This window comes from Crocuta crocuta, unplaced genomic scaffold (genome assembly GCF_008692635.1).
Source record: "Crocuta crocuta isolate KB4526 unplaced genomic scaffold, BGI_CrCroc_1.0 scaffold255, whole genome shotgun sequence".
Taxonomy (NCBI): domain Eukaryota; kingdom Metazoa; phylum Chordata; class Mammalia; order Carnivora; family Hyaenidae; genus Crocuta; species Crocuta crocuta.
In genome coordinates this window covers 1,207,100-1,220,984 of record NW_027530670.1, presented here as the reverse complement: position 1 = coordinate 1,220,984, position 13,885 = coordinate 1,207,100, and the positions used below count along the sequence as shown (strand labels likewise).

Here is a 13,885-nt window from a genome sequence, read left to right as displayed (position 1 = left end):
TCTCTCAAGAAAAAGGTGTTTTGTTTTTGTTTTTCTTTTCCTGAGGGCAGATAGGGCCTCTCTTGTGTGTCTTGTCTCCACCCCTGGTCTTTCTTACCCTTCAAGAAATATCTCCTCTTGTCTCAGCCAAGTGACAACCTTTGCAACCTTGGCCAGGTCTTTTCCCCTCTGTGCCTCAGCCTCCTCCTCTGTTGAGTAGGAAAATAACCCTTTTTGCATCCTTCTCAAACAGCCATTTGAGCTAACGACTATGGAAGCTCGAGGTGCTGCAGCAGGAAGGACCCAGACCCAGGAGATACCAGGCCCTGAGGGGGCACCCCGGGCAGCTGTGGAGGGAGGAGCTACACAGGGACTAAACCGTAGCCACCACCACCCACTGCTCACAAACCCCCATAAAAGTCAGGGATCCATGCAGTTTTGTTTCAGGTGTTTTATTAAGTGGGCCATACTGTAGCTGGTTTCTAGGTTGCAAAACAACAGAAATTTAACAATAATAACATAGCCAGTTAGACTGTGACAAGCTTTTTCCTTCTTTAAAAAAAAAGAAAAAAGGAAAAGAAAGACTTAAAACACACAATGGAGGATTAAATAAATAATAGGAAAAAAAAGAAAAAGAAACCCTGTTAAGACATGCTTATGTTTACTTCTGTGCAGCTGTGTGCCAAGAGGAAGCATGATCTTCTGCACGATGGTGCATCCCGGCATGTCTCCGTTCCAAATAATACTGACAGAAAAAAGAAAAGATGTGGGGCTGACTCATCAGTGCTTACAGAGGCACTACTAAGAATCCCTTTGATTGGAGCTTGGGGCTTCCCGCTCAGCACACCTTGTGTGGCCTGTGAAAGCCAAATATCCATAACAATGTTAATCTAGAAAACATTAGTTTAAAAACAACGTGGAATGGCCTCATGACCAGCGCAGTGAGGAAGCAGAACTGCTCCACCCGTGACGCAGGCTCAGTCTGGGGAGGCCGCAGGCTCCCAGCAGCGGCCATGGCGAGGGAGGGCACCAGCTTCAAAATAAGCGGCGCCAACCTCGTCTCCCTCTCCCTATCACTCTTTCACATGAAAGTGTGTAAAAAGCAAATCGGCAAATAAACTCTAAAATAGATTATTTATTCCAAAAATCCTCTACTTTTCTTTTTACAGTGAGTGTACATCTCCTCTCCGTCTCCTGCACAACTCGCTTAAATCCCTTTGGGTAAAAGGGTCAGAGCTGCAGGGTGAGTCTCTTTCGGTCCTACTGCTAGCTGGTGCTGGAAGGTCAGATGTCAATGCCCTTGACAAGGGATGTCTCCAGCGTGATGTTGAACTCCTGCAATGTCTGCAGCACGCGGATCAAGGAATTGACAAGTGTGTGGTCTTTGATGAGCGCCACATCTTCATACATGTGTGCGGTGATGGGACAGTCGGCCAGCAGGGCAATCCAGTGGTGTAGGAGGTGATCTCTGGCAGGGCAGCGTCAGTCCAGATGGGTCAGAAGGGAAGTGGAAGGGAGACAGTTAGCACAAGGCCAAGAAGGAAGCTTGCTCTATCACTCCTTTAACAAAGTCTAAAGCTGGAGAAGTGGATAGCTTCTCCAACCCCCCTTCCCTCCCCTAACAGTGCTTGGCAAAGAGGCCTTACATGGCTTTAAAAGACTCCTACTAGAGACTATTCAGCCCCAGGGACACAACCCAACCTGACCCGAACTGACTCAGTTACCTGCCACAAGGCCCACAACTCCTCCCCTGCTGCCACCTGCCTCCCTAGACCAGCCCACCACCAACCAGACCAAGGCCAGTCAGTACCACCTCCTCCATCTCAACAGCCCATCTGTCCCAGAGCACTGCTCCTCCCCAGAGCTATCACTACCAGGAATAATCCTAAGAGCTCACATCCACATAGCACTTGGCAAGCGCCAGACACTGTTTTAAGAGATTTAACCTTCATAACAACCCTGTGATATGAGGTAGGTGCTATTAGTGCTATTATTAGCCCCACTTTATAGATGAAGAAATTGAGGTAAACAGATGTTAAGTAGCTTGTCCAAGTTCATATGGCTAGGAAGTGGCTGATCTGAGAAGATGAACCTACTGAAGCTGGTTCCAGAGTCCATTTTTGGCACTACAATGCCAACTCCCTCCCTTCCCTGGCCCAAATAAACTACTGCCTTAAATTTATTTGGCTTTCACATTCTCACCTGACCTACTGGAATAGCCCCTGACAATCTTTTATTCAGCTCATTCCCACTCTGATGCATACCACCCATGATATCAAATTCATATCATTTCAGTTGCCTGTTTAAACAACTCTGTCCTAATATGGAAGGGTTCCCTGTCACAGCTCCCCAAGGCCCCCATCCTTTCAACTGTATCCTACAACTGCCCTTTCATGTTACCTGTTACTTCCTAACCCCACACCCTTTGCTTCCTTTAGGGCCTCTCTGCTAGTTATATCTGCTTCAAACTCCCTCCCCACTTCCTCCCTTCCATTAAGGCTCACCTCAATGCCACCTCCTCCCTTCTCTGATCTTTCTCCTCTACAGTTTCAGCGTACCTTATGAATGCTCCTTTTGGGACTCTCAACAACCTTCTGTCTTGTACTGTATTTAATTAGGACAAGTAAACTTCTAAATGGTAGGGATCGTGTTGTATTCAGCTCATTCCCACCGTCTTCCATCAGGCCTGGCGCATTCAAATGTTTGCTGGAAGGAATGACTACATATACTCTAAATTTTACCAGTGGGATGGCTTTATTCCTTCTCAGGGCCTCTACCGTTACACACACTCTCATCGCCACTCCTACATATCCCCACACAGAGGCTTGGTACATGAAGGAAATTAAGGGCCTCCAAGGTCTCACCTGCTGGGCAGCGTCTAGTCATTAGCTGCTCCCACACCCTGCACCACACTAGGCTCCCATCACCACCTCTAAGGGTGGGCACCGTGCACTCTGGGCCATGAGGCTGCAGTACCTGGCTCCCAAGCACACCAGCATCTGAAACTTGCCGTCCTTGCCAATGTTCCGGGGAGTATTATTGATTGCAGTGACAAATCGGCAGAAGTTCCGGGCCCTTGTATGCCAGTTTTCCTCAGGGACAAGTTCGTTCTGCTCCAAAGTCTCATAATAGGTTTGTGCTTTTTCTGTGAAGAGCAAAAAAGTTTGCCAGTGACAAAGGCTCTCAAAACCAACCTATCCATGACTGTCCTGCAGACCACTAGTCATGGGCCTCTCCATGTTGATTGAGGTAACTTAATGTGATTAATATGAACGTTCTAACATCACTGGTCACATTTCAAAATGTAAAGTCCCTATTCCTAGGTTTTAAATTTCTTTATGTGGCCCTTGATAGAAAATGATCCTTTCTCTACTCTAAAGATTAAAACAAAAAAAACCCCCCAAAAACCCAAAACTCTTGAGGGAGAAGCTTGTTGTATAAAAATTCTCCAAGTGGGTACAACACAGTGCTTGGGCTCCAAATGCTATCAACTGGCCTTTTAGACCTACAAGAAGGAAGTGTGAAGACTGAGTAACTTCAAGAGAAGTCAGGGCAAACAAACAAAAGATCTAATTTGAGAGTCACCTGGTTTGGCTTCTGCATCTCAGACTCCAGTGGTCAGCACCCACATTATACTGGGGAGTCCCCATGTCTCTGCAACTCCCACCCTCACACCCTGGGCCCAACTCACCCAAGAAATCCCAAATGAAGACATTTTTGAAGAGCCGGGGCGATTTAAATCCATGTTGGAAAGCCTGTTCCAGGGCTGAGACAAGGCCACATTCTCCACAGAGCAGCAGTGTCAGACTGCCTCGCTGCATAAGGAAACAGAAGAGAGTCCCAGGCTTGCCTGAGCCAAGCTGCCTTCCCACCACTGCTTCCCCAAACCCATAGTCCACAGCTAGGAGGGCAGCAGAAGATAGGCTGGGATCTTTTCTATTTCCCCGAATACTCGGCACAGTGAGTGACACAGAGCAGCTGTCAGTGAACAGCTGCTGAACAGATGATGGATCTGGGTCCTCATAAGAGGGACAAAGCCAGAGTGACCATTGTTCAGGGAGTCCCAGGCAAACACAGAAGAGGACAGGAATACACACTGTTCATTAGGGGCCAACAGAACTCTGTTGGGCCATCAGTGTATAAGGAAAACAGGGTAACCTAAGACAGAGGCACCTGAGGAAAGAATCTGCTCAAGGTCAAACTGAGGCACACACTCTTGACTCTGCGTTATCCATAGTACATGGCCCCAGGAAAGGTTATTCTCTCTTATTCAATATAAAGCCCTGGGCTGGAGGGCGGGAAGGCTCACCTCTTTTTCAGGCTTATGGAAGTGCTTCACGATGCCATTGACTGCCTCCCCAATGGACTCCTGGATCTGCCCAGTGTTCAGCTCTGATAAAAATCAAGAAGACATCCCTAACCAATCTCAGAGGCCAACAGTGCTTAGCTGACTGAGCACAAGACTGAGGACATAGGAAGGGCTCATGGGAAAAAGCAGGATCCTGGGAAGAGTGGCTCTTGCCCATCCAACTCTGCTAAGCTAGCCCTTCCTAAAATCTTGGGAGAAAAGCAAAAGCTAATGCCTTAGAGTTCTATCTCTAAAAGATGCAGGTAAAGTTTATTTCTCATTTCACCCTGGAATTTTTGGCAACCAAAAGAGGGCCACAACTTGGCTGCGAGGCCCAGGAACCAGGAAGGAGAAGGTCAGAAAGTAGATCCCTCTCCTTTCTAGAATCATAAAACAAATGGTACAGAGGACCCAGGCCAGGCTGTATGAACTCTCCCCTCTCCTTCCAGACCCCTACGGAGTGTGACACCCCCTCAGCCCAACACACACACACTGATTCATGAGAGGAGGGTGACAAATGCCTAAAGCTGCTTTATCAGCACAGCTGGTTCCTAAGGCAGCTGCAGAGGCTGGGATCTGGACTCCCATATCAGGGCTTCCAGAGATCTGCCCACATCTCCCACCTGGGTGGCATGAGGGCCCAGCCCTCCTCCCACTTACTGGGCTTGTTGTTGGGTGAGATGGTAACGAGCCTCCGGATGACGCTAGGGGACTGCTGCAGGGGCGGGGTCCGGCACGGCCTCTCGTCCACCTCAGGCTGGGATGTGAGCAGCTCCCCAACCAGGACCCGCTCCAGGCTCCCGTCGTCTATGCCCTTCCCCAACCACCGGCCACATGGGAACCTAAGGGTCAGGCAATGGCCTGTCAGAGCTGCCAGCTCCTTCAGTGTCCTTTCCCTTTGCTGCTCAGCAAAAGCCATCAAAAAGCCAATTCCTGGAGACAGGCTCTGAAACCAGTCGGGGATCCCTCAAGGCCCTGCCCATCCATCCCACTGTGCATCAACGGGAGCCACCTGAATGAGGGGTGGCTTGGAACCTGTGTACAGCAACATCACATGCCTTGCTTAGAAATCCCTCCTATTTCTTTTCAGGCACATAAAACAGAGCCAAACAGAAAGTTACCTCAGTCTACCACAGCCTAAAAAGTCTCCTTGAGAACTCCACATACCCACAGATCAAATCCAGCCCCTGGCAGTAAACCTTGAACCACTATACTAGGTTTCTTAGCTGAGGGAACACTTACTTGTAGGTATGGCCTGTGATCTCATTCCTGACCATCACATACTCCACCAACCATTTGGCATAGAGCCCAGAGTTGTCATGGCCTATCTGCACCGTAGTGAGCTTTCCCAAGTTCTGGCACTGTAAAAGAATAGCCAAATAAAGAAGGCAATTAGGTAAAGAAATAAGGGAAAAGAAAGCCATTGCTCAGACGCACAGATCTGACTGGTTGTCTGCAATCTGGCCCTTCAGCATCTACAGGGTAAGAGCTCATGGCTCCAACCTACCACCAAGGCCGGTCCATGAGGGGAAAATGACTGAAAAGAAGATGCTACTACCTAGAGGAAGAATAGGGCCTACTATCAAAGGGTCTAAAAGTGGGATAACAGTCTGAGATTCAGAGGTGTCTGTGAACACAAGCTCAGCAGCTGAAAGAATTCTTGGGGATTTCTCAATACACCATGGGCAGGGAGGTACACAAGTCCAGATGAGTAAATGCCTTCCAGCCACAGACCACTTAGACAGGGTGGGCTCCCTTGTTCTTGGGCCAGTCCTTGTCTCTGACCTCTGACCATCTCAGGACAGGTCAACTGTGTTGAAGCATAATACTATAAGGACAAGACCACCGTAAAACCCAGCAGAAAGCTTCTGTGGGCATCTGTTACAAACTCAGATCCCCACCGAGCCTAGGGTTGTGGTCCCTGGATAACACATACCTCAAAGGTCATCTCTAACACGTTCCTGGGAATCTGCAGGATCTGTGTCTCACCCAATTCTCCCGAGATGCAGATCCATGGGTTGGCGGTAAACATGGAGCCCCCCAGCTTCTTGCTCGGTACAATCAGGATATGGTACGGGATCACTGTTTTGGGGAAGCCACAAAGGCATTAAGGAGGATCAGGAATCCCTCCCATACCTGGAAGGGCCCTGACCTGTCCAGGTGTGCTGGCATGACTGTGGCCCCTATTGTACTGGCCCCAGGAGAGCTGGGAGCAGCAGGTCCCAGGACCTAATCTCTGGCTGGCTTAGAATATTAGCTAATCCTACCCTCAGTCTCACTCCTCTTAGGGTTACCACCCAAATATCAAAGATCCAAACCCATCTACAGGCCCGGGGCTAAGTGAACTTGTTCCTTAAATAATACCACCAACTCCATAATTGCTTTGGAAAGCACTTTTCAATCTATAAGCCCATGAATTCTAATAACAATCTCCAGGGAGGCCGTGCAGGTCTTACAATGCCTTTTCTGAGGTACCAAGAGGGAGATAGTTCCCCTGAATCTCCTAAGCTCCAGTCCAGTGCTGCTTTTCCTGTAGCCTGTAAACCCTCATCTCTGAGATGGAGGATGGGTGTCATATAGAAACAAGATTCCATACTGCTGAAGCTGCTGAGTCATCAGCCACATAACGAGCCATGCGGCAAATTCAGAGACTACCCCCTACCAAACAGGGCATCCTGGCACCAAAGAAAGATAAGGCTTCAAGGGCCTTCCTTAGACCATACTGAACCCTCTTCCTCACTCTGTAAACAGAGATTTAGGCCCACAGCAGGGATTGACTCTGCTCACAGAAATAATAATGAGTTAGGACAGAGCAAGGCCTGAACCCAAGTCTCCTACTGCAACCTAGAGTTTTTTCTGCTACTTCAGGAAGAGTTGTCTTTCCCTGTGGGCTGGTCTGAAACCCAGGATGCTAAATGATTCCCTCAGCCCAAATCAAAAGGTAGATTTCTTTACAGGTGTGCAAAGAGGGCAGTGAACCTCACCACCGCCCAACTCCACTCCACCTTCATCACCTTAGGTCCCCAGAGCAGTGCCTAGGACAACAGTAACAACATGATGGCCAAAAAGACTGAACTTCCCAATTCAGAACAAGAATAAGAAGCTCTGGAGAAAAAAACAACCTCCAAGGAGGGCAAATGCACCCCTCTCCCACAGAAGCAAAAGGCAAATAGAAAGTACAAGTGACAATCTTCTTTCTTTAAAAAGGGAACAGTGCGCTAGCCTCAGGCAAGCTCATAAAGACTGGCATTGAGAAGGCTAGTTGGGGAACACAGGGCTACTCACGGATAGTTGTGAAGACATTGGTGAAGCAAAAGTAATCAACGGCATTGAAAGAGAGGAGGTGATAGAGGAACTGCTCCTTCTCGTCGTCACAGCGCAGGAAGGCATAGCGCTTGTACAACTTTCTGTCGGAGAGGAGGGAATACATCAGTCCCCCCAGCCGAAAGGAGGGGAAAGAGGCTAGAATTACTCAGTTCTGGAAGGAGAGAGCTAAGGGAAGAATAAGATGTCAAGCTTCAAGTTCTTTAGCGGCACCTAAAAAATGGAACAAAGCTGGCTTCTCCACTGAAATGAGGGCTAGAGGGAAGGTGACTGAAGCTATAGCAGGAACAACAAAAACCAAACTCTACCTGTGTGTAAGGGCTGATTCTACTACAATGTGGTGTCAGAGGTCATGGGATCTCCTTTCCTAAACTGGGGGCTGGAACTGTCACTGTCAGGGATGACACAGGCCCTCTCAGGCTTCTAGCGAGGGCATCACTAGCTAGTGTGTGGTGTGGGAACAGCAATGGCAGAGGTCTGTGATCACCATTCGTTACCAGAGCCAGCCTCAGACCCTAAGCAGACCTAAGACCCCTGAGTCAGAACACTGTTCTGAATGTGAATGTAAGCAGAGGACAGTTTCAGAGTCAATAAAGGAAATGATCCAGGTCACAGGCAAGGAAGAGCTGTGCACATCATGTCCTTCCCCTCTTTTTAAATCTTCTCCTATCCCCATCCCCATCCTCACTTATTCATCAAAGGCCAATTCCTTTGCCTGACATTGTAGACACTCGGCAACAGCAATGATACATTCCCCAAACAGAGGGGACATAAAAAGCCACATGCACAGGCCTTCAGCACAGAGAAACACACAGATAATACAAGAAGTAATCATCTTGGTTGTCAAGATTGCGATCACCATGGCCAAAGAGGTAAGGATTTAGTAAATCTGTGAGGTTCTGTTTATAAGGTACACCCAAAAGATTAATTCACCAGCCAGGGCCTACTATATGCAGATGCTGAAGAGGGAAACACCTAGCCTCAAATACAGTCCAGGTGAATAAATTAGGTAAAGGCCATGGTATAAGACTGCCCATAATGAGGTACAAATGAAAGGTTCTCTCTGAGAATTTAAAGAGCAATAAGCTTCAGTGGTCCTAGAAAAGGAGAGGCCTAAAGGACAGCATGAATTTAGACAGAAGAAAGAGAAGGACAGGGTGTGAAAACCAGTTTGGCTGGAGTTGAGGGCACAGGGAGGTGATTAGTTAGCAATGAGCTGAAAAGTTAGGCTACAGTCAAATGAAGGAAAGCCCTAAATATTCAGGCTAAAGAGTTTGCAACTTACAAGTAGTAAGTTTCTGCAATTTACCCTAGAAGTAAAGGGAAAGCTACAGCCAGTGGCACTAAATTTCAATTTAGTGCGGCTGACAGGTGAAAGGGGCATATGAGTAAACCTAAGACAGAGCACTAGATAAGAAAACAAGTGGAGACAGAGGCTAATGACCTGAAATGTGCATGTGGACGATAAAGCAAAGCAAGGAGTCAAACTAGACCCCGAATTTCAAACTAGGTAAGGAGGAGTAAGGATGTTCAAAGAGAATAACAAAAAATTTGAAAGGTGCTTATGGTAAAAACTATGAAACTTGGTTTTGTTCTCTCTGAGCTAAAGGTAAGATATCTGAATGGAAATAAATGTGCAGGACTGGAGCTCAGAAGAAAAGTCAAAGCTAGAGCTTCAGATGTGGGTGTCACCCGATAGGTAACAGAAGTCCTGAGAATGCATGAGATCACTAAGTGAGAGAGAGCGTGAAAAGAATGCATGTGCATGCAGAGAACTGAGGAATGTGGAAGCAAACACCCTGGAAAGGGTAGGGAGAGAAAAAGAACAGGATGGTATAAGGCCACAGCAGCCATGCAAAGTGAGTTTCAAGGTAGAGGGGTTACTACACAGCATCACTGCAGGGAGGTCAGGGAGAAACTGTGTGAGCTCACTATATAGGAGCTAACTTTTCCCCCTAAACTATACAGCCCTCTTATCCTGCCTCAACCTTACCCCCTACTCCAAGATGCCTGGTTACCTGGAAATCACAGAGAGTCAGGAAAATTCTATCAAAATATACTCTCTAAGGCTACCTCCTCCTATCCGTGCAGCTATGCACACATTTTATGTGCCCAATTTAATACCTTCTAGGTGCTAGGCAACATGCTCATTCATGTCCTCAACGAAAGCAAATTGTAATAAGCAGCAAGCAACTAAATAATAATACAGCCCGTGAGGGGTGAAGCAGGTTTGAACAAATACTGTGACAAATGCTATGGGTGCCTGGAGGAAGAACAGACCAAGTCTCTGGAGCATCTAGGCAAACTCTGGCAAAGAAAACTTCTGACTAGGCCCTGAAAGGACTAAAAACGTCCTGAGAAAAACGGTGAGTGGAATGATGTGGCTGGAACTTTAAGCACACCGACGAGAAAGATAAGAGAGAACAGAATAAAGGAGTAAGTAGGTTTTCCTCTCCATACCCCATCCAAAATGCAATCTGTGGCAGCAAAACTCATTTTCCACTCACTGGAGCAGCACTGGGGCCAGGATATCAGATGGAAAGTTGCTAGTACTGAGTAATTTCTGAGCTTATTTCCTCTAATAGGACTATGGTTTAAAGAAACCAAAATTTTAAAACATAAAGAAAGAAAAGAAACTTAAAGAAAAGACACTTAAATAAAAGAAAAGAGGGGCGCCTGGGTGGCTCAGTCAGTTGAGCGACCGACTTCGGCTCAGGTCATGATCTCACGGTTCGTTGGTTTGAGCCCCGTGTCGGGCTCTGCTGACAGCTAGCTCAGAGCCTGGAGCCTGCATCAGATTCTGTGTCTCCCTCTCTCTCTGACCCTCCTCTGCTCACGCTGTCTCTCTCTCTCTCAGAAAGAAATAAAACATTAAAAAAAAAAAAAGAAAAGAAAAGAAAAGAAAGAAAACTTAGCCTCTTGACCAAGGTCTGTTTCTTATTTGCTGTTGTCTGGGCCTTTAAGATCAAACACACCCTAGACCTATCCACTATCCCAGACTCCACAAAGTTTTAGTGCTTGACCCCTCCTCTTAGATGCCTCTCTGTCCTCCTGATGATGACACCCACACTGCCCAGCAGGAAAGACTGCTGCTCTGTCCTGCTACAGTGATTTTTTTTTTAAACCATGCAAAATTGTCCCCTAGAAGCTAGAGTGCAAACTTGTCCCTTCCAAATTCCAGGCTTACATGTTCACTTGTTCTCTTTTAGTTGTTCTCCCAATCTCCAAATTTTATTCCCAAACACTTATGTAGGTATAGACAATCAAATTTAAGTGCTTTAATGGGGCGCCTGGGTGGTTCAGTCAGTCAAACGTCCAACTTCAGCTCAGGTCATGATCTCACGGTTCTTGAGTTCAAGCCCCATGTTGTGCACTGTGCTGACAGCTCAGAGCCAGGAGCCTGCTTTGGATTTTGTGTCTCCCTCTCTCTCTGTCCTTCCTCTGCTTGTGTTCTGTCTCCTCTCTCAAAAATACATAAACACTAAAAATTTTTTTTTTAATTTTTAAGTGCTTTAAGAATTGTTTTAAAATCTTTCAAAATCAGCTCTCTAACCTATCAAAATTTTAAACCTAATTCTTGCTTGTTATTTTTGTGTATTGTTTTATACACAATAAACAATCTAAAAAATTTTATTTTCATTTAAATAAAAACAGATTCTGCAGGTTTAATCCACTGGCTACACAAAATTTCACCAATGCCCCCTCCTCTGCTTTAGCATCCTTGGAGGAGTCAAATAATAAAGGACACCATGAAAAAATGTCCAAAGAAATGCTAAACACTAGTGCCCAACAGGCTTGCCAATGAAGAAAGAGCCAAACATAGAAAAAGGTAGAGAGGTGGTAGTCCGAGAGGCAGAGAAGGGGAACAGCCCTCCTTCCTGCTACTCCGCTGGTAGCTGGGTACAGAAAGTATACAAGGAATATCAAATCCAGAGAAGGGAACTGCAGGCTAATGGCCCCTGCATGTGTGAGAACCATGGAATCTCTCTCCTTCCTCTTTCTAGGTGGAAAGCGTGGAGGGAGAGGGTCTAGGAAGGTCATCTGAAAGCCCTTTTAAGCTCTATGGAGACTCAGACAGGGTGGAAAGAGAAAGAGCAAGAGCAAGGACTTGGGCTGGCCGTGAGCTCAGGAGAGAACAAATTAGATAAGGAGAGATCCTATAAGTTTTCTTTTCACTCTCTAACCCTTTCCTCCCCAGGATAGGAAAGAGACCAAAAAAAAAGCCCTGTGCCTAAGAGGTATACAAATCACCTGGATGTAGTAAGAAGAGGGGAGCCCCAAAACTCTGAAGTACCCAATAAGGACCCCATCCTTCTCATTATGTCTTTAAGAAAGCTATTTGGGGACATGCAGATTGAGAAGGTAGGAAGAACAAACACAGCAGAATTTTTCTTCTATAGATAAAGACGGAGAAGAGGAAATGCTACAAAACCTTCATATGCAATTTGAGTTCAGCTGAATACAACAGAAATGACATAGTGAATATTCTCCCTTCCCATACAAGAGTTTCCAATCCCTCCCCACCATTCCTGGAAGCCTGGTTCTATTCTAGGTGGAATGGCCTTACTTGGTGAGCTCATAGTCTGAGAGAAGCTGCTTCAGGTGTCTGGAAAGTAACTTTTTTTCCATTGACAATCGCACCCACGCTCTAGCCTTTCCCACATCAGTCTTGATTTCCCCGATGTTCTGGATGTGCCTGAAGGGAGAATAGAAAAAAATGAGGTGGGGAGTGGGGTAGAAAATGAACTTGCTACTAATAAATCCTCCTCTCCTCCTGTAGAGCCAAGGAGGTCTGGTGAGACAATTCTATCCCCATCCTAGTGAGAGTCCATCTCTCTTGTTCTCTAAATCTTCANGGGTTTTGGAGGGGAACAACACAGTTCTCAAAAAGCCAGGCTAGACCTGGAGCCCTAAGACCTTGCAATACTCTGGTATAATTTGCCAAAAATGTCAGGAAACCCACTTGCTTGTACAGCTCCACAACTGCATCATGAAGCACAAGACCAATGATGAGGGCCTCCTTGGTTAACTAAGAGGCTGCAAAAGGCCAAGTCATTGAGACCCTATTATTTAAAGTAGACACCTGGGGAGCCTGGGTGACTCAGTCCAACTTCAGCTCAGGTCATGATCTCATGGTTCATGAGTTCAAGCCCCACATCGGGCTTTGTGCTGACAGCTCAAAGCCCGGAGCCTGTTTTGGACTCTGTGTCTCCCTCTCTCTCTCTTCCACCCCTACCTGCACTCTGTCTCTCTCTCTCAAAAATAAAGATTATTTTTAAAATTTAAAAAAAAATTAGACACCTAAGAAGTAATTGAAAACAGGCTTTTAGTGGCTTATTATAGATGAACTCAGACTGACCTCATATCCTGAATGAGAGAGATTCGCAGGGGAGACATGACTGAGCTGGCATCAGACTTCCTCCGTTCTGAATCAAGAAGTATTCCTAGAACAAAAAAGTTGGTCATGTCCCAAGAGATCTGACTATCCAAAGAGCTGATTACCCAAATTTGTATAGGAAATAGTTGGTTACTTTGGTAACACTTAGCATTCATGAAATAAATATTCATGAATATTTATTAAGTGCCTACTAGGTATCAGATGTTATACTTTTACCCATCTCATTTAACCCTCTAACAACTAGATCGCCAAGGAAGTACCACAGAGAAGGGAACTGATTCAGAGAAAACTGCTTTCCCTCAGTCACCAAGTGGCAAAGTCAGGATGGGAGGGAACATAGATCTTCTGGCTCCTAATCCAGCATTTTCTCACCACAAATCCACGGAAGCATTATTTCCATTTGGAGCTACTATCCACGTACTTGCTCTTGCCTCAAAATGGGCTACAAAAGAGCCAAGCAAATGTGTAAAGAACATGTTTCAGAATGCTTAGGATCTCTACATACAAGCATACCTCAATTCTATTGTGTTTTGCTTTATTGTGCTTCACAGATATTGCGTTTTTTGCAAAATTGAAGGTCTGTGGCAATGCTGTGTCAAGCAAGTCTACTGGCACCATTATTATTATTATTATTATTATTATTACTATTTAATGATTTTATTTATTTATTTATTTATTTTAAATGTTTTTTATTTATTTCTACGAGAGAGAGAGAGAGAGACAGCGTGAGCAGGGGAGGGTCAGAGAGAGAGGAAGTCACAGACTCTGAAACAGGCTCCAGGCTCTGAGCCGGCAGTCAGCACAGAGCCCGACGCGGGGCTCGAACCCATGAACCG

General features: G+C 46.2%; 1 protein-coding gene across 1 annotated transcript in view; it reads right to left on the bottom strand.

The window, feature by feature from the left end:
* Window positions 1-415: 415 nt before the first annotated feature.
* DENND5A (DENN domain containing 5A) overlaps window positions 416-13,885 on the bottom strand; it is a 72,387-nt gene continuing 58,917 nt past the window's right edge. The window contains exons 12-21 of the mRNA XM_077769141.1: window positions 13,011-13,095; window positions 12,219-12,347; window positions 7,613-7,734; window positions 6,264-6,409; window positions 5,570-5,688; window positions 4,988-5,169; window positions 4,289-4,371; window positions 3,671-3,794; window positions 2,956-3,124; window positions 416-1,447 (exon numbers count right to left, since the gene is read on the bottom strand). Of these exons, the coding sequence (XP_077625267.1) occupies window positions 1,264-1,447; window positions 2,956-3,124; window positions 3,671-3,794; window positions 4,289-4,371; window positions 4,988-5,169; window positions 5,570-5,688; window positions 6,264-6,409; window positions 7,613-7,734; window positions 12,219-12,347; window positions 13,011-13,095 (1,343 nt within the window). The 3' untranslated portion in view covers window positions 416-1,263. The remainder of the gene's footprint in view (window positions 1,448-2,955; window positions 3,125-3,670; window positions 3,795-4,288; window positions 4,372-4,987; window positions 5,170-5,569; window positions 5,689-6,263; window positions 6,410-7,612; window positions 7,735-12,218; window positions 12,348-13,010; window positions 13,096-13,885) is intronic.